The following is a 24127-nucleotide window of genomic DNA, read 5'->3' as shown; positions in this document are numbered from 1 at the left end:
TGGCCGCCTCACGCCCACTCCTCTCGTCCCCGTGTATGGTTACACTCCACGCAGGATGTGCATAACAATGGTGCCTAAGAGTGGGCCGTGCAACCTAGAAAAGAAGTGCTTACAACAACACAAACAAGTCTGGACAAACTTTTTAGCGTCAAAACAGAATAACACAAATCTATTATTTTTATTTAATGACACATTTTTCAGTGGAGTGCTTTTTTTTATTTTTATTTTTTTAGATGCAGGCAAGCTAATCACGGTATGCCACTAGCCTTGAAAATGTTCCACATTCCCATAGTCTGTTTTGTCTGGCACTTTTATCTTCCGCTCAGACGTTTGTAAAAGCAGACAAAGATGCGGGGGTTGGACAAATAACCGGATCAACTTGACTAACCGGTCCTGAGAGAAAAAGAGGATTTTATCATCAGTTATCGGCGAAACACACACACACACACACACACACACACAAAAAGAATTGTAACAAAATCAGCAAAGTAAATGAGCCATAATTCCCACATGGAATACCCAATAAATCCATGACTGTAGATCATTGTTTTAACAATAAGTGTGCAAAGTAGGCTTTGTACTGCCACTCGGTGCATGAGAAAATATGGAAAAACCAATGATGAAATCTCCACTTTTCCAAAGAATTTGAAGGTTCCCTGAAAAGCGCAGGCCTACGCCAAAATCCATGTACATCACATCTTGTGCACAATGCACAAGTACCTTGGTCAAACCTTGGTTTTCAAACGACCCAGTTATCATATGATTTGGTTTTCATCAAAAATTTTGCGTACACCGGTTTGCGGACACTGTCTTGGTTATCACACATAACAATGCACGCAGCAAACTAGTCCGTTTGCCCTGAATAGTGTCATTTCATGGAACTGAGCACCTAAACAAACACCCCACGCGTTGCTGTCTCAGTCTCTTTGGATTTTGTATTAAGAAAGATTGCTAAACTACCCGCCATGGGGCCAAAGAAAGTTGTGGGTGTCAGCAATTTTTTAAAGGGATACTGTAGTTCGGATGTTTTGACATGAAGCTGTATGACATCCCCACCAGAATTGTAGTACATCAACAGCGACTTAACCCCCACTTTGTTCCGTGAGCGGAGTTCTGGTCAGATTCTGGTGAGGAGGAACGTAGTTCCGGTTAGCTGCTGGGTTCTCCTAAGTAGAGTTTCCTTTCGCAAAACAATATGTGTTCATAAGAGTAATACATTTGCATCACAAAAAAAAGTCAAACCTCTCAGTCACTCTATTATGTAATTAAGTTAACAAAGATGAAGAATATCATATGAATATTGTTGGGGGTTTTTGTAAGTGGCCCTTTGTGGAAAATGTTTGGGTTAGGAGAACGATATAGAAAATAGTTCTTTTTTATATTTTTCAGAAAAAAGTTTTAAATCCAATCACGGTCTCTCTTTTTTTTTGTAATAAAAATAATGTGGTATTTGTACAAGGGTGTGTTTACGTTCTATATCCAGTGTTTGACAAATCTAACCTCAGTGTTCTGTGAAAGTGATCCAGGTTGATTTTGTGCAGTGCTGCTTACAAATAGACAAATAAAGCATAACCACAGAAAAAGGTATTAATATTCACTTCAAATCTCTCATAAAATAAAAATATTGAACAGACGGCCCTTCCTGATTGGTTCATTTAAATAAGATGTTTGGAATAAAAAGCCAGTAGTGTTTGTCAGTCTGTATCATGAGGAGCATTCCAGATGCTGCTGCTTATTTGAGGACACTTTTACCCAGACCTTCACCTTTACTACTCTTGCTTGGTCCTTGTCTCCACAGTCCCAGAGGACCAGTGGCATCCACAGCTAAGTCCATGACTCGATCGGGCACCAACCACTGCAGGAGCAACAGGAACAGGAAGTCCAGAACTGCCACAAAGGCAAAGATGGAGCCGGCCACAGGTCCGCAGTGGGACCTCAGCCTCTGAAGGCGTCTGTCAAGGGGAAGCACCTCCTCGCCGCACACTCTGTCGTACACCTGAAGGAGAAAAAAAAATATTTTGATTTGATTGAGGTAGTGTAACTTGGAATTCAACCAAGATTTTTATGGGAGGACCCACCATCATCTCTGATGTCACATGATATGTCAGATATGTCATCTTATGAGAAGGTCAAAGGATGAAGGTATTAATTCTGGTCAGGTGTTGTGCTTTGTCTTTGGCTTTTAGGTCAAACTCATTCTGGCCTCAACAAATAGTGTTATGAATACAATAAGTGAAGAATATAGGCGGTCCTTGGTAGGGGTGTCCTGATACAGCTTTTTCACTTCTGCTATGATACCGATATTGATATCAAATATCAGAGAGTAGAAGCTGCAGGGTACTTAACATTACTTTTGAGAAAAGTACAATGAAACAATATTAAATAAATATGGCAATCTACTATTTTAATTTCTACTACGTTACACTTTTCTGCACTGTGTGCATGCTAGTGGCCTCTGTTCACACCTTTGTTCTAAGGAACAAACGCGCCAAGGTGCTGAAACCAATGCACAGAGTGAATCCCCTTCCTGTTTGGAGGTGGGAGACGAGCAAAACAGACACGCATGCACATGGCAATATACTGAAGGCGGCAAAATGATCAAGTTCATTTTCGTTTATTGTGGGATTAATTGTTTTATTACCCTCCCAGGCCCAGTGCCCACCCTGAATAGTAATAATGGTAGAGTTTTGGGATTTCCGGCTGTCTGTGAGGCCGTGAACGTAACAGGCTGACAGTTCTTACTGTGTGTGTGCGTGTGTGGGCCGAGGAGGACGGCTGCGTGCAGTTTGCTGACGTTGTTCTGGCATAGCTGCAGCCGACAGCAGCCAGTTTTGTTTTTGCAATAATGATATTGTTGATCGAACCACCTCCTCCTCCTCATCCTTGCAAATCCAGGTGGACGTTACAACACCCTCTTTATGCTTTAATGATGGTCGCGACAGTCGAGTGTTGAGACCAAAAGTGCGGCCAATATTGGTGGCTGTTTCTCCTCTCTTGGAAGTTTTATGATGTTCATTTTCACTTCCATGGTGATGGCTTTACTTTTCTTCGGCACACTGCAAGGAGAGGAGCCCGATTTACGCCTGGGAGCAGTGCGTGAGTCACAGCTAGTTCTCGAGTGAGTCCCGTGTTCACAGACCAAATTTACGGTTTTAATTAATTTATGGGACCGCGTTTCGTAACCACAAAACTTGGTAACACGAAAAGCCGTAAACGTGTTTTGTGAAGTGGGCTCAAGAGTTATAATAGTAAGACTCCATCTTGTCACTTATTATCAAAGGTAGTGTTTTATTGACTTTTCTGTTTTATAGTGGTGAGCTTTTTACACCTGTATGACAAATAAGAATGTTAAAAAATGAGATGTTTAAGGCACACCTACAATGTGACTCATCATCATATTACACATTTGTAATTTGTAATAAAATTAGTAGCAGAAGTTAACATCTGACAATTAGGAGTGTTAATTAAAACTGCGTCAGTTTGATGCTGAAACACATTTTCATTATTCCCAACAGGAAAAATGCTTTCAAAATCCGTGGGCCAGCAATACACTGCCATGTGGGTCTTGTGTTAACTTTGGAAAATGAACACAAGAGGGTGATGCGTCTCGACAAGTTGTGGAGCAGCCGAACCCACCTTTTCAGTCCTCTCTGCCACGTTTACCCAGGTGTAGAGGTTTTTCACCCTTGCATGGATGGAGGCGGAGCAGGGGACTGACCCCGAACGCTGCCGTGCAATGGCCGTCTCCAAACCGGCACACAGCGAGCGGACTGTTGGCTCGCAAAGTGTGATCAAGTCCTCGGGTAACACCTCTGGGATGCCACCTACACGAGTGCTAACCACCTTGGGGACAAAAAAAATACAGTACAGTAAATAAAATATATAGGTTTTAATAGGTGGAAGTAATGTGGTTAGTAAAATGGCTTAATGCAGCAAACCTGCAGTCCACAGCTGGCTCCCTCCACGATGGCCATGCAGAAAGCTTCAGTTAGTGACGTGTTGAGGAAGATGTGGCCCTGGACCAGAACTCCTCTGACATCTTTGTGCTCCAAAGGCCCCAACAGACGCACCCTGTCGTTAGACAGTCAAACATATTTGACAGAGATGTGATAAGCCTGTCATACAGGAGTACTTGCCAGTTTTTAATGCACTATGGGCCTGATCTACTAAAGGTTCGTATGTACAGTATATAAACACATGCAAACTTGACAGCGCGTGTCCCGAGGATTGCGTCTCTCATATGAGCAATATAGCACTCGCAGTCCATTTTGCATGTTTGCCATCATGTATATGCACAATACATGCAGATTATCAGAAAGTGCAAAATACAGGAAGGAGGATATGCAAATGTAATCATTTTTCACCTGCGATGTGATTCATCAAATGTGAAACCTGTTGGCCATCTGTGTTTTTCCATCTACATTTTATCACGTTTGAAAGGCAGGTGCAAACTCGCGCAACGTTCTGCACTAATAGTTGCAGCCATTGTGGTGAGATGGCATTAGTGCAATGACAGACGACAGAGCGAGAGGGTCTTTTGTGCGCATGTCAACATATTTGGATTGTCAGAAATGAACAGTAGAGACATATCGTCTATCCAACAATGCCATTTTAGAGCTGCTGGGACGGTGCTGTTGAAGCCAGTCACAAAAAGGAGCCATGCCATGTTTCCTATAGAAAAACTCCTTGCAACACTGCATTTTCTGCATTTCAACACTGCGTATGGATCATTCCAGCGCACCACTGCAATTGGTGCCGGTGTAAAAAAAAATGAACCATGCGCCCCTGTCGTGTCCTTTTGCTCAAGAGTGTGGATTTAAATGTGGATTTCACTAAGATAGGCAGCTATCTAAGTAATGTTTAAGTAGATAACGTTATCTCAGTCCATTATTCACATGTTCACATGTATGTGATAACCTAATAAAGGGTCAATTTAATTGTTTAATAGGCTATAAAACACACATACTTACACACCATGTACACCAATACAGTAATATAGCATTATAATGATGATGCGAGGTCTCTGCTGGAGTTGACCAGCGTGTTTATTTACATCATCCACCAAAACGTCCAACTCCATCGCTGCAAACCTCTGTTAATGTACAGCAATTCTACTTTGCCAAACTCTCTACGGTGATAGCTGGTAGGTAGCATACAAAAAAATGCTCATTTAAATTAAACGCGTTGGGCACCACTTTTGCACCTGTTAAAAATTGTGCAAGCAATCACGGTAGATCACCCGCAACACACCCACTAATAGCAGGTGCGTATTGCTTTTAGTTTGTTTTTGGGGAAAAATTGTTAGAAATTAAAACAATTTTGCTGTAGAAGTACCTGTCATGAAGCTGGTATTTCTCTCTCACTTCCTCCAGCACTAGCCTCTTTGGCCCTTCTCCACCAATGAGGAAATGAAGATCTGGATGTTTGAGACAGAGCTCTGGAATGATTCCACCGAGAAGATCAGTGCCTATAGAGAAGATAACATAAGATATATTAACAGCTGGATGTGTCTTGTCGTGTCCCACATTTGATCTTTCAGCGTGAATCAAAGTTCTAAGGTTCAGACGGCCGTCCCACAGAGTGCAGGTTCTCTTTGAGGTTTCTTCCCAAGAGAGACACTATATAAATATAACTTGTTTAAATGAAATGAAGTTTACTCGATATCATGGCATTCCCTCGCACCTTTGCGGTAGACAAGACGGCTGACCACGACGATGGTTATCCTGTCATCGAGGCGCCGGGAGGGGTCGGGGGTGAAGTCGGCGTGGTCGACTGCATTGGGAATGACAGACACAATCTCCGGATCGAGCGCCGCACGTAGTACGGTGTTCTCCTTACTGGTGTAGGAGACGCACACGATGTGGTTGGTGTCGCACAGCGACACCGTCAGGAGCTTGTTGGTCAGCACGGAGCTAACGTCAGCAAAGCCAAAGAGTGAGTGGTCAGTGAACACCTGTAAAATAAGTACGGACTTAGTTCAAATTCAATATCACCTACTTCACTATGGCTGGATTTATACAGTCCTGCAGTGTAAATGCAGTACATGAGCAACATACCGTGTTAAGGCCCATGGTCTTAGCATGGAATAAAGCATCATGGGCCATAGCGGAGAAGGAGCTGTGAGCGTGCACCACAGTGATGCGCTCCCTGACAAACACACAGCGCAAAAGCGGGAGACTGTGGAAGAAGGTGGTGGTGGTGGACTGGTTGTACATCACCTGCAGCGGTAGGTAGTAGACCTTCAGGCCATTGGTCAGGTATCTGATGCCCTTCCTGCAGCCGTAGGCGTGCGTGACAATGACCACCTTGTGTCCCTTCTCAATCAGACACTGGGATAGGAGGTAAATGTGACTCTCCACTCCTCCCATGTTAGGATAGAAGAAGTCAGACACCATGCAGATGTTGTGCTTCCTGACAGGGGGCTGGTTTTCAGCCTCTGCAGGAGGTGCATGGCTCAGAGCGGCTGCTCTTCTTCTTCTGCGGCTCATCTTGTATCACCAGTGCTGACAATACAACAAATAAATTGAGTTACAACGAAATATGTGTGGACAGAAACATAATGCCCACTACGCGGAAAAGCTGGCTTAATGTTAAAGTCCCTCAAGTGTGTTCTCTAGCGTATATGGATTCACCCTTTAACATTAGCATAGAGCTAACTAACATGTTTATGTCTTTACTTCAAACACAGACGATTTAATCCCCCCCGTCATACATGTCTTACCTTTATGCCCGACAAAACACAGAGAAACCCTTCTGTGATGTACATTTTTCCTCTCATAGTCAGGAGCCCGCCACGCTAGCCGGCTCGCCGGTTAGCAGCTTGTTGTTACTTCCTGGCGTGTGACGTCACATAATTACGTCTTGTTATTGCACCTCGAGTGACACACAGTGTTTCAACTGAGTATTGCACGGTTATGAAAGCCAAAGAGTAAAAAAGTTATTAAACGGATGACTGACTGGATGACACACATTGTTAACAAATATATGTGTCGATTATGCATATATATACATATGATATATATATATATATAGTGTATGGAATACGATATACGCCGTAGACTCACCACGTCCAGTCACTCCTCCACCTCCCCTATCCAAGCACATCCAGCCTCCATCCATCCCCGGAGGAAAATCAAGGCGGGATCACGGGGATCGAGATCACTGTCAATTCGCGTCCGTGTCAATTCGCGTGAATTATTCACATTACCAATAACAACAACCTGCTGTTGAACTGATACATCGACAAGAGGACACTTGGATACCGGGAGGAGGACGGTATGGGGGCACACACGGTGGCAGTTATGGTCTTACTTGCGGCGACCTTGACGCTCTCATCCGAGGTGAGTAGAACCGAGTGAAGCCCCCAGTAGCTGTACCGTGCCCAGCATGTGACCCAGCGTCAGCGGGCCTTTGATGAGGCAGGCGGCCAAGGTGCCATTGTCATGTCTGAATTATTATGACGTGAGAGGAGGACTAACGGTGCCAGTGTAGATGAAGTAATACAGTAGACATTACATAATGCTTGCTTGTTAAAAAAAACACTTTAATAAGACTGGCATTGATGTGTTTTAGCAGAATTTTAACATAGTAGTGGGCCATCTATACTGTATTGTACAACCTTACCGCATACCACTGTATCGACATCTCATAAGCAAGCAGTGTTAACAACTACCATCTGCCAAGCCAACAGTGCTAACAATTAGCATCTTCCAAGCTAGCAGTGCTGACAACTAGCATTGTCCAAACTAGCAGTGCTAACAAGGCCCAACGCCATTTTTGACATCTAGCGACTGCAATGTTTTTCTTCTAACAGCCATTGCACATCCTACATGTTTATCGCTGGCTCCCTCTGTGGTTTGTAGTTGATAGTTTACATGTTTTACATTTAAGAGAATGACGTTTACGCTTGTTAGCATTTCAGCTAATTGCTACGCTCAGCTAATTTGTAACGTTTGATAATAACAACGACGATATGTGCATATAACTAGTTTCCCAGTGGGTAAATGATATAAAGTGTTTTTGGCACTATTTCATCCCTTTGTCGGATGTTATTTAAGCTAAGGAGATCACTATTCAGTTTGACATCAGCAAGATGGCGCCTGCTCTTTTGCGGCCGTTTTGCTTTCAACAGAGAGCCATCAAACACACGGCTGTACTGCAACATCCACTGAATTTAACACGTTTACTACTGCTTGCCTGTTATTATCCTGAATGATACAGCTTGCTAACCTGGCGAATGTCAACCATTTCGATGCAGTGAGGTTCAACTGAGGGCCCGTGGGCCAAATTTGTCACATGGATGACTTCTTCTTCTTCTTCTTCTTCTTTTAGTTTAATGGCGGGTTGCAACCATGACTTGAAAAGGTGCATACCGCCACCTACTGTACCGGAGTATGTAACATGGGCCATATACAGTATCTTACTTTATGCTATCTTAGATAGTGAGGAGACTACTTATACTACTACTAATAATAATCCTAATAATAATACTTATATAATACTATATATTACTATATAATACTATATAATATAATACTAAAATATTCTAATACTTATCTATATTCTATTATATAATCCTGTGTCCTTCAAATATTCTATCACTGCCCTCTGTATATCTCTTTCCCCCTCCCCACCTGTTCCTAAGATACCCTCAATGCTCCATTCCCTTCCTATCTTCTTAATTCTTTTCCTTAACGTTACACGTTCTTCCCTATATCTCTTGCAGTGTAGTAATATGTGTTCTACGTTCTCTATACTTTTGCATTCCATACATACTTTTGATTTACATTTCCCTATCAAAAACATCTTGTCATTTAACCCGGTGTGATTGAGCCTCATCCTAGTTAACACTATTTCCTCTTTTCTGTTTTTTCTCTTCACCCCTTGTGTGCTGATAGATTTTTGTACTTTATAATACTTTCTCCCGCTACTACCCTCATCCCACCTATTTTGCCACTTCTCCATCATTTGTTTTTTGATTATTGCCTTTACTTCGCCTTTACCAGCAGGTATATCTATCATTTCATTCCTTCTAATTCCCATTTTAGCCATTTTATCTGCCACCTCATTCCCCTCCACCCCTACATGTGCAGGCACCCAGCAAAATCTTATGTCTATTTTTAACATATGTAGTTGGAATAAGTTTTGATGTATTTCTAATAATAAATCCTCTCGACTTGATTCCATATTTTTAATACTATATAATGCTGCCAGAGAGTCCACACAGCATACCACTCTATCTGGTTTTATTTCCTCTATCCATTGCAAGCCTATAATAATTGCCATCATTTCTGCTGTATAAACCGATAGCTGGTCAGGTAATCTTTTAATGATGCTATAATTCATTGTTGGTACATAAATTCCAATCCCCACCTTCCCTTCTTCGCTTTTTGATCCATCTGTATACATATCTAAGTAACCATAATATTTGTTTTTAATATATTGACTTGCCTTATGTCCTTTTTCATTATCTTTCCATTTATTTTTTAACTCTGTTATATGTATATCTACTTCAGGTTTCGGAAATAGCCAGATAGGAATATTGCTTATGGGTGTAGAATTATTAATATGTATATTTTTTATGTTATATTTATCTATTTTATCTTTAATTACCCACCCAAAGCTATTACTTTTAGTTGTATTATACTCCCAACATTCCTCTATCACATTCTTGGCCAGATGTCCATGCCTACATCCTTTAAGTCTACTCCAGTATGTTAACATAAGTTGATCTCTTCTCAGGTCATACGCTACTTCTCCTAACTCAACCTGCATTGCTTTAATTGGTGTTGATATGATTGCACCTGTACATATCCTAAATGCTTTGTGAATATTTCTTTCTATTTTCATTAAATGTGTTTTAGCTGCAGCTCCATATACAAAACTTCGATAATCTATATTTGCTCTCATCAAAGCTCTATATATATATATTAGTGACTGCTTATCTGCTCCCCACTCCTTACCTGTAACAGCTCTCATTAAGTTTATTATCCTCTTACATTTCTCTTCTACCTTTTCCACATGGGTCTTCCATGTGCCTTTCTGATCTAGCCACATACCAAGATATTTAAAATGATCTACTTTTATCATGTTTTGTCCATATAGCATCAGGTTCTGATTTTTTATGCCTTTTTTCCGGGTAATCGTCATGTAACATGTTTTATTGGGTGATAGCTTAAATCCCCAGTCATATGACCATTGTTCTATCTTCTTTATTGCTTCCTTCATTTTACTTGTCACATTTATAGAATCTCGTCCCCTTGCCCAAATCACTCCATCATCTGCATATAGGGCCGACCCAATCCTTCTATCCAGATTCATGAATATATCATTTATCATTATGTTAAACAAAACTGGGCTAATTACACTCCCCTGTGGTATACCATTTGCTATACTGTATTCTTCTGATATCTCTGATCCTACTTTAACTTTGAACTTTCTGTTCGATATGAAATCAAGGACCCAGTTATAGAACCTACCTCTAATTCCCATCCTATTCATCTTAATCAATAAACCCTCCCGCCACATGGAATCATAAGCCTTTTCAATATCAAAGAATACAATATTCATCAACTCTTTCATTTTAAAGGTTTTCTCTATTTCATTACTTACTCTAACTACAGCATCCATTGTTGATCGTCCTTTTCTAAACCCACACTGATAAGTTGTAAGTAACTCTCGACTTTCAAGGAAATAGTTAAGTCTTCTGACTAGAACTTTCTCCATCCATTTGCATAGATGTGATGTAAGAGCAATAGGTCGATAATTCACAGGGTGTTTTGGATCCTTACCGGGTTTATTAAATGGTAAAATTAATGCACTTTTCCATTGCTTTGGTATTATCCCTTCTTCCCATATTTTGTTAAATAAATCTAATATTTTTCCCAACATATTTTCTGGTAGATTCTGGAACATAATATAACTCAATTGGTCTTCTCCTGTTGCAGTATCTTTACTTTTATTTAATACTATTAGCAATTCATTGATATTAATTTCAACATCCATCACACTCTCCTCACTATCCTGTTTTAGTAACACATCCCTATTCTTTTTTATCATCCTCTCCTTCCCTCGTCTATGATTTTCATCCAGATGGTCTCCACTATGCACCCCTGCAAACTTTTTCCCCAGCACATTTGCTTTTTCTTTATCAGTCACATACATTGTTCCCTTATCTTCTAATATAGGTATTTTAGTAAACACGTTTTTCCCACTCATCTTCTTTAACATTGACCATACATCTCCTATCTTAATTTCCCTTCCTATGGCAGAGCAATAATCCCTCCATGCGTTTTGTTTACTGTTTTTAATTACTCTTCGGGCTATAGCTTTTTTCCTCTGATAATTTATTGCATTTTCTTGGCTGAGGTTCTTCCTTAACCTTCTTAATGCACAATTTCTTTCTTTTACAGCTGTTGTGCACTTTTCATTCCACCATGGAACCATTTTCCTTTCCCCTCCAATTGACTTACACGGTATACTTTTCATTGCTGCCTCTATTATCTTATTTGTGATCTTAACTGTGCATTCCTCTATGCCACCTTCCATTGATATTGAATTTGCTGCTTTACTACATTCCTCCCTGAATTTTCTCCAATCCGCTTTTGAAAAGCACCACTTTTTATGTCTGTGTCTTTCTTTGATATCTACTTCTGCGTTTATTGTACAACTTATCGGAAAATGGTCACTTCCTATACTTGTGGTTTCATTTACATACCATTCACAGGAACTTGCCAAGCTATGTGAGACCAGAGTTAAATCAATGCATGACATTGTATTTGACCGTATATCTATTCTTGTTCCATTTCCCTTGTTTAAGCATACTAACTGTCTGATATCCATGAGTTCTTCTACTACTATTCCATTGTGATCTGTTTGCTTACTTCCCCATAAACTATTATGTGCATTAAAGTCCCCACACCAGATCTCTCTACCACCATGCCTCCTTATTATCTTCTCCATTGTTTCAACATCTAGTAGTTTACAGGGGTTATATATATTAATAATGATTATATTTGTATTTGCTTGATGTATTTCAACAATCACACATTCTATTTCATTTGCTGTTGTTATTCTATTATATATTATTCCATCCCTCACAAATGTTGCACACCCTCCCCCTTGGTTTTCTTTTCGATCGAATCGCACTGATTCATAGCCATTCAACACATAATCCAGCTGTGGTCTAAGCCACGTTTCTTGCACACATATAATATCAGGTCTTTTCCTACTTTCTGTTATATATTTCTTAAGTTCTTGTCCATTTGCTATTAAACTTCTTGCATTCCATTGTAGGATGTGGAGTACCATTGTGATTTTAATTACCGTTCTGAGGTCCTGCATCATTATGTATAGTCAACATACTATGTATTTCTTCTGCTTTCACGTCTTTGATGTTTAAATATTGTTCTGCCGCTTCCACAACCGTTTTGATCCTGTCACTTTTCCTTTCCTGCCTCGTGGCCACATTGATGACTTTACATATAAAAGCTACAAAGTTCTTTTTATTTACTACTAATGTGTCTTCTTCAATTGCACACTTATGATTACATTTCTGTTGAGGAGCATTCCATTCTGATTGAGATCTTCTATGGTCTGTTCTCTGAGGAAGCCCTACTACTTGTCCTGTCTGGTCTATATGAGTTTCCTGATTCTCTACTGGTTTATTTTGCTTAATTACACACATAATTATATTCTTTACTGCTTCAGCATATGATACCTTATTTTCTCTTTTGTATTTTTGCACTTCTTTGGCATGTCTTTGCACTTCACAGCCGCCATATGCGGCACTATGTTCTCCTCCACAATTGCAACATCTTAGTTTAGCATCGCTAGCACACTTCCCATAGTCATGTTCTCCACCACACTTTGCACACCTTTGCCTCCACTGACATTGCTGTGCCGTGTGTCCCATTCTCTGACATTTGTAACATCTTAGTGGTTGAGGAATGTACTCCCTCACCCTAAAATTCATACATCCTATACGTATGTCTGTCGGTATTGTCTTTTCAAATACAAGTAATACAGACAAACTGTCACTTTTTACTCCTCCTCTGCTGGTTTGGAGTCGTCTAGCTTCTGTTATTTTGCCACCTCTTATTTCTCTCTTCACCTCATCCATGGACATTTCCAACGGTACGTTTGATATAACTCCTCTTATTACTGCTGCCTCTCCTGGTATGTGTACTTTTATTTCTCCTCCATCAAGGTACTTCAATCTCATAATGTTTTCTTGCTGTCTTTTATTTGCTGTCGAAATTAGTATTCTTCTGTTATTGAGCATTTTGGCGTATTTAACTTTCCCTATTTCTTTTTCAATTGCTTTAGTCAGATGAACTGGGTGAAAATGTCCTTTATCTTTGCTCATTGTAATAAGAACTTTGTATTCTTCATCTGACTCTTCTTTGCCATTTGTTTTAGCTCGTATTTTTTTCTTTGTTTGTCTTCCATCATGATCTTTCCCGCTGCTTGCTTCTGACCATGACTGTTTCCTTGCTATTTTAACCTGTGTGTACTCCATCTCCTCTGCCCCTTCGTCGCTAACATCATCTGAGCTACAGCCCATTGTTACACTCACGGTACAGTTTGGTTGCACTCGCACTTCAGCTCCCTCCGCTCCACCGCCACCAGCTCTTCGTATCTCTTTTGGTTTGTTGGAGGTCGTGGCGCACCGGTCTCGTCGTACCGGGCCCATATAGGCCGTCGGCCGAGACCTATGCAGTCCACTTCCCACAACCCACCTCCAGTCCAGATATCAAATCTCTCAACTGTATATTCAATACTTATTGTATTCCTTATCTCGCACTTTTCGCGCTTCAATTTTGGCGCCTCGAGCATTCGACAGTCACTTCCGCCTCCTCCAAACCTCACCCGTCATGTCCGCTCAAAATCCATGTCAAATATAAGGAAATATTTCATGAACGTCGTCACATCGATCACTCTTAATGGACGACTCATACGGTTTCTTAACAAATTCGAAACGTGCTATCATCTATAAAATATCGCAATCCATGGATGACTTAAGCACGGACTGAGAGTTCAGGTCAAAACTTGGGAACGATTCACATTTTTGCAGCCGATTCTTAAAAGCACCAGAGCATTTATGTTGTATAGAGGTTCTTCGGCTAGCATTTTTGCAGTAGGTCCTTTAAAAAAAGCAGAAGGCACCTGTCATGTAGAGGATCTTTGATGAGCGTTTTTGCAGTATGTCCTTCAAGACGCAGGATGGAAATGGATTACAATTGTAGTTAGAACTTGTATAATGACATAAATGCACAGTGTTCTAGAACAATCAGAGTTTTTATCCTTGCATCTTAATCCCCATACTATGTAACAGTGCAGTTTGACAATATTATTTTGATCACTATGACTAAATCAGCCGCACGGTGGTCTAGTGGTTAGCACGTTGGCCAACACAGTAACAGCCTGGAGATCGGGAAGATCGGGAGATGGGTTCGATTCTCCCTTGGGCATTTCTGTGTGGAGTTTGCATGTTCTCCCCGTGTGCGCGTGGGTTTTTCCGGGTACTCCGGCTTCCTCCCACATTCCAAAAACATGCAGGTGAGGTTAATTGGCGACTCTAAATTGGTATGCGGTTGTTTGTCTATATGTGCCCTGCAATTGGCTGGCGACCAGTCCAGGGTGTACCCCGCCTGTCGCCCGAAGTCAGCTGGGATAGGCTCCAGCATGCCCCCGCGACCCTAATGAGGAAGAAGCGGTATAGAAAATGGATGGATGGATGACTGTTTGCAGCAAGTAGTGCACGCCATTGTAACCCCATTGCTTCACCAACAATTGCTCATCCTTGTCTTTCCAGGTGCCTGCTGATGACTCGGTGGGTTTGCTAACCGAGCCGCAGGTGGCCATGTTTTGCGGCAAGCTCAACATGCACATCAATGTGCAGAGTGGCAAGTGGGAGTCGGACCCCTCCGGCACCAAGAGCTGCGTCGGCACCAAGGAGGGCATCCTGCAGTACTGCCAAGAGGTACTTTTATAAGGGAACTGGATGGAATGGAAAGACACTAGGCACGGAATGAATGTAAAATGAGAAAATGTTTATTTATTAAGGTGTACCCAGAGCTTCAGGTCACCAACGTGGTGGAGGCCAACCAGCCCGTCAGCATCGAGAACTGGTGTAGGAAAGGCCGCAATCAGTGTCGCAGCCACCCTCTCATCGTGGTGCCTTACCGCTGTTTGGGTACGTTACTACTGCAGGTGTAGGTATACAATTTGGTTATTCTACTTCTTACAATTGAAATAATCTGTGTTTTCAGTCGGGGAGTTTGTGAGCGACGCCCTGCTGGTTCCGGACAAGTGCAAGTTCCTGCACAAGGAGCGTATGGACCAGTGTGAGAGCCATCTGCACTGGCACACCTTCGCCAGAGAGGTGCGTCACTGTGTCATCCCTACTTTCAATTTTTTTTACTGATAAAAGGCCATAGTCAACCACAAAACAGCAGTCATTTATTAAGTCATTCATTTTTCAAAAAACATGAGAGTTGGGCCTGAATTTTTTGGGGCCCTCTGCTGGTTCAAAGCCAAGCATTCCTTCCGATGCATAGCGACAAAAATCCATACACTCGACATGTCCGACGTGGCTAATTTACAGATTATTGTCACTGCACTACTAGCTGGACTTCCAGTTTTATTCCTTCTGCAACCCTTTTAGGGAGAAAAGTACAGTAATTGTTATGAAGTGCTTTGAAAGAATAGTCATGACCCACATCAAAAAGAGCATCCCGGCGGCAACTGTGGACCCTCTACAGTTTGCATATCGCCAGAACCGGTCCACGGATGATGCAGTCAACACTGCCATCCACACAGCCCTTTCTCACCTACAGGGCCAGGACACATATGTCAGAATGCTATTTATAGACTATAGCTCTGCTTTTAATACAGTCTGCCCCCACAAACTCACAAATAAGCTCCTCACACTTGGCCTGTCACCCTCCCTCTGTAACTGGGTGTTTAACTTTCTCACAGGCAGGCCCCAGTCAGTCAGAGTCCACAATCGCACATCCAGCTCAAGAATTGTGAGCACTGGGACCCCACAGGGGTGTGTGCTGAGTCCACTCCTCTACACGCTCTTCACCTACGATTGCGTGGCCTCCCAGAACAACACCAGCATCATTAAATTTGCGGATGACACTACAGTCATCGGACTGATCACTGGTGGTGTTGAAACATCATACAGAAGAGAGGTGGCGGACCTCATAGCTTGGTGTCGTGATAACAATCTCCTTCTCAATACAGATAAGACTAAAGAGATGATCATCGACCCAAGAACAAGGGAAAAGGAGCCGCATAGACCCCTGTTTATTGATGAGACTGAGGTGGAGAGGGTGAAAACCTTCAAGTTCCTTGGCACACACATCAGCGAGGACCTCACCTGGTCTCACAACACCCAACAAATTCTGAAGAAGTCCCAAAGGAGACTGTACTTCCTGAGAAGACTGAGGAAATTTGGCATGCCCACCACAATCCTGAGTTGCTTCTACAGATGCACTATCGAAAGTGTCCTTACCGCCTCCATCACTGTTTGGTACGGTAACTGTACAACACGTGATAGGAAGGCACCCCAGCGGGTGATCAAGACCTCACAGAACATTGTTGGGGCATCCCTCCCCTCACTGCAAGACATTTATAAATCTAGAGTCCTACGCAGAACACACAACCTCATCAAGGACAGCACACATCCACAACACTCATTATTCACACTCCTACCGTCAGGCAGACGCTACAGGAGTTTGAAGTCCAGGACCACAAGGCTGGCAAACAGCTTTTACCCACAGGCCATCAGGCTCCTCAACGAAGCACTCGCACACGCCGCACGCAACACACGCACACACTCATAGCACTTTTATTTATTTATTTATTTATTTATATTGTTTACTTGTATTAATGTCTCTTCTGTTGTTGTTGCTTAATTTATTGGTATTTATGTTTGTGTTTATGTTTCTTATGTTCTTATTCTTTCATTTGTTTTCTTTCTTTTCTTGGGAGAATGAACAGAATAAGATTTTCATTGCATGGTATAACTGCTGTTTTACCATGCACATGACAATAAAACTCTCTTGAATCTTAATTGGGCCTGGGTTTCCTGTGCCCGCTTCCGGTTCCGATCAGGCCTCACAACTTCATCGCAAAAAACTTGGCGTCCTTTAAGTTTGTGATGATCCTCTCAGTTCTAAGGTGACGATAGAAGTCATGATTACCATCTTTCTTTGTAACTCAGTCCTGCGCAGACCGCTCCACGAATCTCCATGATTACGGGATGCTGTGGCCGTGCGACATCGACCGTTTCCGAGGGGTGGAATTTGTGTGCTGCCCGGCAGAGGCAGAGCAGGAGTCGGACAGCGCAGCACTGGACGGGGAAGAGTCAGACGTGTGGTGGGGCGGATCTGAGCTTAACGATAACCGTGAGAACAGGTAGCCCTCTTTTTTTTATTTTTATTTTTTTAAACATACGATCACCTGGATGGACTGGGTGTGTTTCTGAATGGCGTTTCTCCTCAGCATGACGGAGCAGGCGGACATGGAACCCACCGCTGCTGAGGAGGATGAGGAAGAGGATGAAGACGATGCTTTTGAAAGGGATGGTGAAGAAAATGAGGAGGAGGAGGAAGATGAGGACATGACCAATGAGCGGGATAGCTATGAACGCAATGCAAATGTTGCCATGACAACCACCACCACCACTGAATCCATTGAGGAGGTCGTCCGAGGTAATACAGCACAAGTTGTTTCTATTCTTTCTGTATTTGCAGTATTTCTATATGTTTTGTGACATGACCTGTGTGTGTGTGTGTGTGTGTGTGTGTGTGTATGTGTATGTGTATGTGTGTGTACGCGCCTCAGCCGTTTGTTGGGCGCGTGCCGTGAAAGGCCCGTGTCGCGCCAAGCTGGAGCGTTGGCACTTTGTGCCCAAAACGGGCCGATGCGCCCCCTTCTTGTTTGGGGGCTGCGGGGGCAACAGAAATAACTTTGATTCTGAGGAATACTGCCTAGCCGTCTGCAGCAGCTCGTGTAAGTTAAGTTCCAGGATGGGAAGGCGGACAAAACCACGTCAACTCTCTGAAGCCTGACTGCCGACTGTCTCTCTCTTATTACTCACACTCACAATTTCTCCTGCTTTGGTCAGTTTGTAGGCTGACATCTCAATCTCTTGACTTCTTCAACCAGCATTGTGATATTATTTTCCCCAAGCTAGAGTGACAAAAATGAGTGCACGCCTCACATTTCAGCAAGCTTATCAAGGGGCAATACTATAGAAAATAACTTGTATAGCAATATAAATTACTGCCAACACACAGCCATACAACATCAGTGAGTACACCTCACATTGAACAAATTGTGTCCAAAGTGTGAATATTTAGTTTGAGTCTAACACTGCCTTAATCCCCTTGGGCATAGAAATTGGCAGAACTGCACAGGTTGTTACTGGAATCCTCTTCCAATCCTGCAGGATGATCACTGGTGGATGTCTGACATTAAGAATGTTAAGAAGATATAATAGAATTATCACCAGGATGGGTAAATGCCCATGCATATCCACGTAACAGTGTGGTAAAGCTGCTGCATTAACACACCAACAATCAATTTTTCTATTTTCTTTGTTAAATATAAATTGCTTCCAAATGCCAAATATATAAATAACATGACAGCTTCCACAACTGAACACACACAGCAAGTTTTTTTTTAAATTGTATGGAGTTTGACAAAGATCTAATAAAAAAAACCAAACAACAACAATACAGTATGTTGATAACACAAAAACAAGTAGAATGTAGTAGCTGAGGTCCCTCGCTGTGGAGCCGACCTGATAATCCGCTAATCGCCTCTCGATCATCCACTCGCTCATCTCATTGTCTTGTAAAATGGTCAGACACACTAACCGATACTTAACTCCAAGCATGTGGAGCAGGACAAGCTTTAAAGCTGGAAGCTGCAGCTGGTGCTGATGATGCCGCACGTGTTTGCATGCCTTGCTGCAGCAGTGCCTTGACCGAGGATGTCCAAGCCAGCTGACTGGAGCAGCATTGTACTGTGTGTGTGTGTGCGTGTGTGTGTGTGTGGTAGGTATGGGGAATGGGGAGGAAGCAGCTCCTGCCACAATCCTGACTCTGCACTTCTCATCTTATCTCCCAGCTCCCTATCCATCCAATATAAACACGCATTTTGCACTGGGAAACGTATCTCCCTGTATCCCATAATAACCCGTGTCCTGTGTACTGGTGTGTTTACAACTTCCTGTGTGTCTAACCTATTACTCTATTTCCTCAAATAGTGGCCTCCCTCTGATTGATGCGGTGTCTCCTTGAATCACGTGCATTCACCGCTTAACCAAACAAATACCTCACCTCAAATAGAAATGTCATTTTCTTGCCTCCTCACACAAAATAACAATTGGTGTCTTGCTACCCTTATGTTACTAAAGCATTATATCTTGACGTTGCATAAACTTGTAACATAAACATAATTTTGAGGAAAATATACATTATTTAAATTTTTTGTTATTCAAGTATATTAAAAATGAATAAAAAAAAAAGCAATGCATCTGCACAAAGGCCCCCTTTCAAGTAAAGACTTCAAATAAATGTGTACAGTCGTACCTCGCCACATTGCGCTTTGAATTTTGCGGTTTCACTCAAAGCCTGTAGGATTTGTAACTGTATATTATTTTTGGAATAAAATAATTGCCCATATTTCCAAAATTGATGTCCATTTGCAGTTAGTTATTTAAAAATGTATTTTTTACAAACATTTTTGAGTGTATTTTTGTCTTTCTTTCTTTAATATTGCGCCCATGGACCAGTAGTTGGAGACCCCTGCGTTATGCCATGTTACTCAAAATTGTGATGTTATTAAAAAATATATATTTTAAAATAATTTCTAACACACATAGGCTTTCTGTCAAATAAACACCTGGTACTCTCTGCCATTGAGTGAATGGCCACTGTTTGAAGAAATACAGCATGTCTTTTTTTTTTTTTTCCACCATGAATGTTTTAAATGTTTGCTGTATGTCTTTTATTCACCGTGAATGTTTTAAATGTTTGCTGTATGTCTTTTAACAATGAATGAAGTTTCTTCTATTGAATGTTTTCCAGTAATGAGTCAACTTTTGAGTGAACTTTCTTCCCTCCGTCCTCCTTTCCTCCTTCTCTAGTACCCACCATGGTGCCCAGTGCTCTGGCTGCCGTGGATCAATACCTGGAGTCTCCCGGTGACGACAACGAGCACGCCGACTTCCAGAAAGCAAAGGAAAGCCTGGAGGCCAAGCACAGGGAGAAGATGTCGCAGGTTTGGGATGGTGTGCTGTCATGGTGTTTGTGCATTGTTGTGATGGCTTCATGTTCCTCAGTTGATGAGGGAGTGGGAGGAGGCTGAGAGGGAGGCCAAGAACCTGCCACGCGCTGACAAGAAAGCTGTCATTCAGGTACATGCACAAGGCAACTGTCCTGTTAAAAATTAAAGTGTCACTACAGCAAACAATGTTTGTGCGTGTGGAACTGCAGCACTTCCAGGAGGTGGTGGAGGCTCTGGAGCAGGAGGCTGCCGGAGAGAGGCAACAGCTGGTGGAGACCCACATGGCCCGTGTGGAAGCTCTGCTTAACAGCCGCCGACGCATGGCTCTGGAAAATTACCTCAGCGCACTACAGGCCAACCCTCCACGGGTACACACACACATACACACACACACACACACACACACACACACACACACACACACACACACACACACACACACACACACATGCACACACACTTGCCGCAGTGCAGGTCCACGCTATTGCAAACTACAACCACACTAATACAGTATATTGTAAATAGTTGTCTCTTGCCACTTTGTGCTTCGAATTTCACGGCTTCACTCTATCAGACGCGACAGCGACAAATGAATTTTTGCGAAGTAGGATTCCTTATGTATACATCAAATGTTTTTGTAGCATAGAAAACCAGTATATGACCTTCGACATACAATGTACGTTTTTTTTTTTATTCTTTGGGCCCTCCAGACATGAAATAACACCCCTACAGCCACCTTCACACTCATATTATCCAATATAGTAGATATAATCAGAGAAAAGAAGTCATTTGTGTGTTTAAATAAATGTCTTCCGGACGTGTGGACAGGAAGTGACGTCGGTGATTCAGAGTTAAGTTTTGGCTGCAGTATGGCCAGTACCCCGTGCTATTATGATTGTGATGATGATTATTAGTAGTGTTATTATTGTGCCTGTTGTGCGATGATAATTGTTAATGCCAAGTCTGGTGCGTGTGTTACTATTGACACCGAGTGACCAGTGTAGACTATAGCTTACCAACGACCTTTCATCTCTTAAACTGCAAAGTTTGCTTTGCTTTTTTTTACATATTTTTTTGTTCATTTATTAATGAATTTTTGAAAAACCAGGATAGAGTCAGGGTGTGATGTTCAAACCATAAAGTGGTGGGGGACGACTGTATTGATTAATAAATCAAGCTGTTTTGTGGTTGAATACAGCCTATTATTAGTCAAAACATATGCATATTTAAGCAAATGTTACAGATTTTTTTTGCCCAAATTAAGCATTTTTAACTATAAAAATGGCTAAATGAACAAAAATACAAATATAAGGCATTAAAAAAAAACGCATTCAAAGACGTTGATATGTACCGTATTTTCTGGACTATAATTCACACCTCTCTTTAGTTGAGTTGAGTCTCCTATAATCACCAAGTGTGTGGTCTACAAAAGCAAATAACCGCAGCTTCTCTAATTACCGCTTTATCTGCCTTTTCCATGCGCTTTAAAATGTTGTCCTTGTGAAACTGATGCTTGATTACAATGAACACATCAGCTGTATTCATGTGGATGATTTGCTATTACAACATTGGTTCTGTTTTGCAATAATACTATAATTAATGACCATGTGGTCAAAGAGAGACACACATCCCAAATCATTGTTAAAGTAAAAAAAATTTGGCAACTTACAGCCTCTCCCCAATTATCACGCGCTTCTAATTAGTGCACCAACCTCTTTGCGGTTGCCCAGGCTATAATTACAGGATTTCCAGTGCATATTGTCAAATAATCCCCTGATTAATGTCCAACTCCTCCCTCACCAGCCTCGTCAGGTGCTCAGCCTGCTGAAGAAGTACGTGCGGGCCGAGCAGAAAGACCACCAGCATACTGTCAAACATTTTGAGCACGTCCAAACTGTCGACCCCAAGAAGGCTGCACAGATTCGGCCTCAGGTGCGCCACGTAAGGATTGGGGGCAGGGGGAAGAAGGAGCATCCATACCAGTGAACTTTCTTCCTCCTCCTGCAGATTCTAACCCACCTGCGTGTGATTGATGAGAGGATGAACCAGTCGCTGGGTTTGCTCTACAAAGTGCCCAATGTGGCCAACGAGATACACAACCAAGTCTGTAAGTGAGCCTTTTTTGCACACAACCATTCACCCTTACACACAAGTGTAGAACATAGGGGACTGCTAAAAACATAGCACTCCAAAATAAAAAAAATCCAGTCCAACTGTGTTCTTAATGTATTTTTATGACAAAGGTCCCTGTTCGCATCCTATTAGCCTGCTAATACAGGGATAACAGGAAGTGGAAGTCAGCTCCATTTCCCGCCAAGATGTCATCACCGGTTGACTTATTTTAGTTTTACAATTGTACTTTTACAAGCATAAAAAATTCTAAATGCATATAAATGACGAGTGAAAGGGATGAATGAACATTTAAGGTAACTGAAGATTGTTCCCAAAGACACAATGTGGCAGCAAGATCAACACGGACACCACCCTCCTATTTTGTTATTTCTTGAATTCAATACAGTAGTTTTTTTCACCTTTCTATATCAAAATGCTGGCACTTGCTATTGTTATTGAGGTGAGAAACACTGTGGAATTAAAAAAAAAAAACTGATGGCAAAACAGGAGGGTGGTGTCCGTGTTGATCTGGTTGCCACATTGTGTCTTTGGGAACAATCTTCAGTGAAGGTAAAAGTAACCTTAAATGTTCATTTGTCCCTTTCATTCATCATTTATATGTATAGAGATGCATTTTGAATTGTTTTCTGCATGTAAAAGTATAAAAACAGGTTTTGCGTTAACATTTTTGGCTTTCTGGAACAGATTACATGGATTTCCATTATTTCTTAGAGGAAAAATGTATTTGGTTACAGTCCGTTTTTTGTTAGTAAGTATTTTTGAACATTTTTGCTTAAAGGTAAACTGTACATTTTTTTGAATTTTGATCATCATCCACAATCCTGATGCGAAACATTAACACATTTCTTTCCCTTTTCTGTGCGTTCTAACGAGAGAAAACAAGGTAGCATTAGCCGGCTAACTATGCACGTCATGGGAGGTACCTATTTTGACTATGAAGCCCTCTTATTCATTTTCTTGTGTTTTTTTCGTTCTTTCTTTTCATTGCATAGCAGAACCACCAGTTTTACTGTGCATATGACAATAAAACTCTTGAATTTTGAATCTCTTAAAAAACCTCTAACATCGTTTTATATACATGCTGTGATCATGCATTAACAAGTACATGCATGATGTACATGTAATACTTACAGTATCTTTCCCTATTTTGATTATTTAAAACAGTACCGAAACTTATTTCCTAGGCGCATTGATTTGACATAGCCCATAGTAGTATCCAGTCCTCCGTCTGTCCCGTTGCAGTGGTGTCGTGTGACTCCGCATCTACTGTATTGGCTAATACGAGTGTAAACGTGACTATAGGGGAGTTATTTCATGTCGAGAAGGCTCTAATAATGTTAAAAACAGGTTTAAACAGGTTTTCTATGCCGTAACTACAAAAATATTCCATTTCTTAATATTGACTCCTACTTCGCGGAAATTCACTTATCACGGTTGAGTCTGGAACCAATTAAACGCGATAAAGGAGGGATGATTGTATTACATGTAAGTAAGCATGTCTTCCAAAACACAACCCACTATTGACAGTTACCCCATGGGGTGTCCTAATTATTTCCCAGGAGTGTATCTGATCATTAAAGCAACATCTCTATCCTAGCTGTCATTGTGCAGAGAGTCCAGTCTGAGATGTCTCAGCAGGTGTCCTCCCTGCAGAGTGACGCCAGGGTGAGTCAGGACACACAAACAC

General features: G+C 41.7%; 2 protein-coding genes across 7 annotated transcripts in view; one reads left to right on the top strand and one right to left on the bottom strand.

Annotated features, from left to right (window-relative positions):
* Positions 1 to 110: 110 nt before the first annotated feature.
* piga (phosphatidylinositol glycan anchor biosynthesis, class A) lies at positions 111 to 9787 on the bottom strand. Of its 5 annotated transcripts, none has more exons than XM_054787157.1 (8): positions 7065 to 9783; positions 6722 to 6873; positions 6057 to 6503; positions 5683 to 5953; positions 5335 to 5467; positions 3939 to 4071; positions 3637 to 3843; positions 128 to 1996 (listed from the first exon to the last, which is right to left on the bottom strand). In XM_054787157.1, exons 3-8 carry the CDS (start codon positions 6486 to 6488, stop codon positions 1733 to 1735), a joined length of 1440 nt encoding a protein of 479 aa, XP_054643132.1. In that variant the 5' UTR covers positions 6489 to 6503; positions 6722 to 6873; positions 7065 to 9783; the 3' UTR covers positions 128 to 1732. The 5 variants fall into 5 exon arrangements, with proteins under 5 accessions (XP_054643134.1, XP_054643136.1, XP_054643132.1 ...); XM_054787158.1 differs by having other exon boundaries at positions 6722 to 6833; XM_054787160.1 differs by lacking the exon at positions 7065 to 9783 and having other exon boundaries at positions 1721 to 1996; positions 5683 to 5772; positions 5839 to 5953; positions 6722 to 7053.
* LOC129187618 (amyloid-beta A4 protein-like) overlaps positions 7072 to 24127 on the top strand; it is a 24995-nt gene continuing 7939 nt past the window's right edge. Inside the window, exons 1-13 of one of the 2 annotated variants that reach the window (XM_054787155.1) lie at positions 7072 to 7340; positions 14816 to 14983; positions 15067 to 15196; positions 15273 to 15385; positions 17234 to 17427; positions 17515 to 17723; positions 17857 to 18024; positions 20168 to 20301; positions 20363 to 20437; positions 20517 to 20675; positions 22111 to 22239; positions 22315 to 22414; positions 24038 to 24105. In XM_054787155.1, the coding sequence (XP_054643130.1) occupies positions 7278 to 7340; positions 14816 to 14983; positions 15067 to 15196; positions 15273 to 15385; positions 17234 to 17427; positions 17515 to 17723; positions 17857 to 18024; positions 20168 to 20301; positions 20363 to 20437; positions 20517 to 20675; positions 22111 to 22239; positions 22315 to 22414; positions 24038 to 24105 (1710 nt within the window). In that variant the 5' untranslated portion in view covers positions 7072 to 7277. The remainder of the gene's footprint in view (positions 7341 to 14815; positions 14984 to 15066; positions 15197 to 15272; positions 15386 to 17233; positions 17428 to 17514; positions 17724 to 17856; positions 18025 to 20167; positions 20302 to 20362; positions 20438 to 20516; positions 20676 to 22110; positions 22240 to 22314; positions 22415 to 24037; positions 24106 to 24127) is intronic. The other variant, XM_054787156.1, reaches the window with a different exon arrangement.

Source organism: Dunckerocampus dactyliophorus, chromosome 9 (genome assembly GCF_027744805.1).
Source record: "Dunckerocampus dactyliophorus isolate RoL2022-P2 chromosome 9, RoL_Ddac_1.1, whole genome shotgun sequence".
Lineage (NCBI taxonomy): Eukaryota > Metazoa > Chordata > Actinopteri > Syngnathiformes > Syngnathidae > Dunckerocampus > Dunckerocampus dactyliophorus.
This window is presented reverse-complemented; position numbering and strand designations above follow the sequence as displayed.

What these genes read in the sequence shown, in the direction of transcription:
- piga (XM_054787159.1), bottom strand. Translation starts at nt 6,488, where the DNA reads ATGAGCCGCAGAAGAAGAAGAGCAGCCGCTCTGAGCCATGCACCTCCT. An exon ending in AGACCATGGGCCTTAACACG is followed by an intron (nt 5,954 to 6,056) that starts GTATGTTGCTCA and finishes CTTATTTTACAG; the next exon opens with GTGTTCACTGACCACTCACT. An exon ending in GAGCCAGCTGTGGACTGCAG is followed by an intron (nt 3,844 to 3,938) that starts GTTTGCTGCATT and finishes TTTGTCCCCAAG; the next exon opens with GTGGTTAGCACTCGTGTAGG.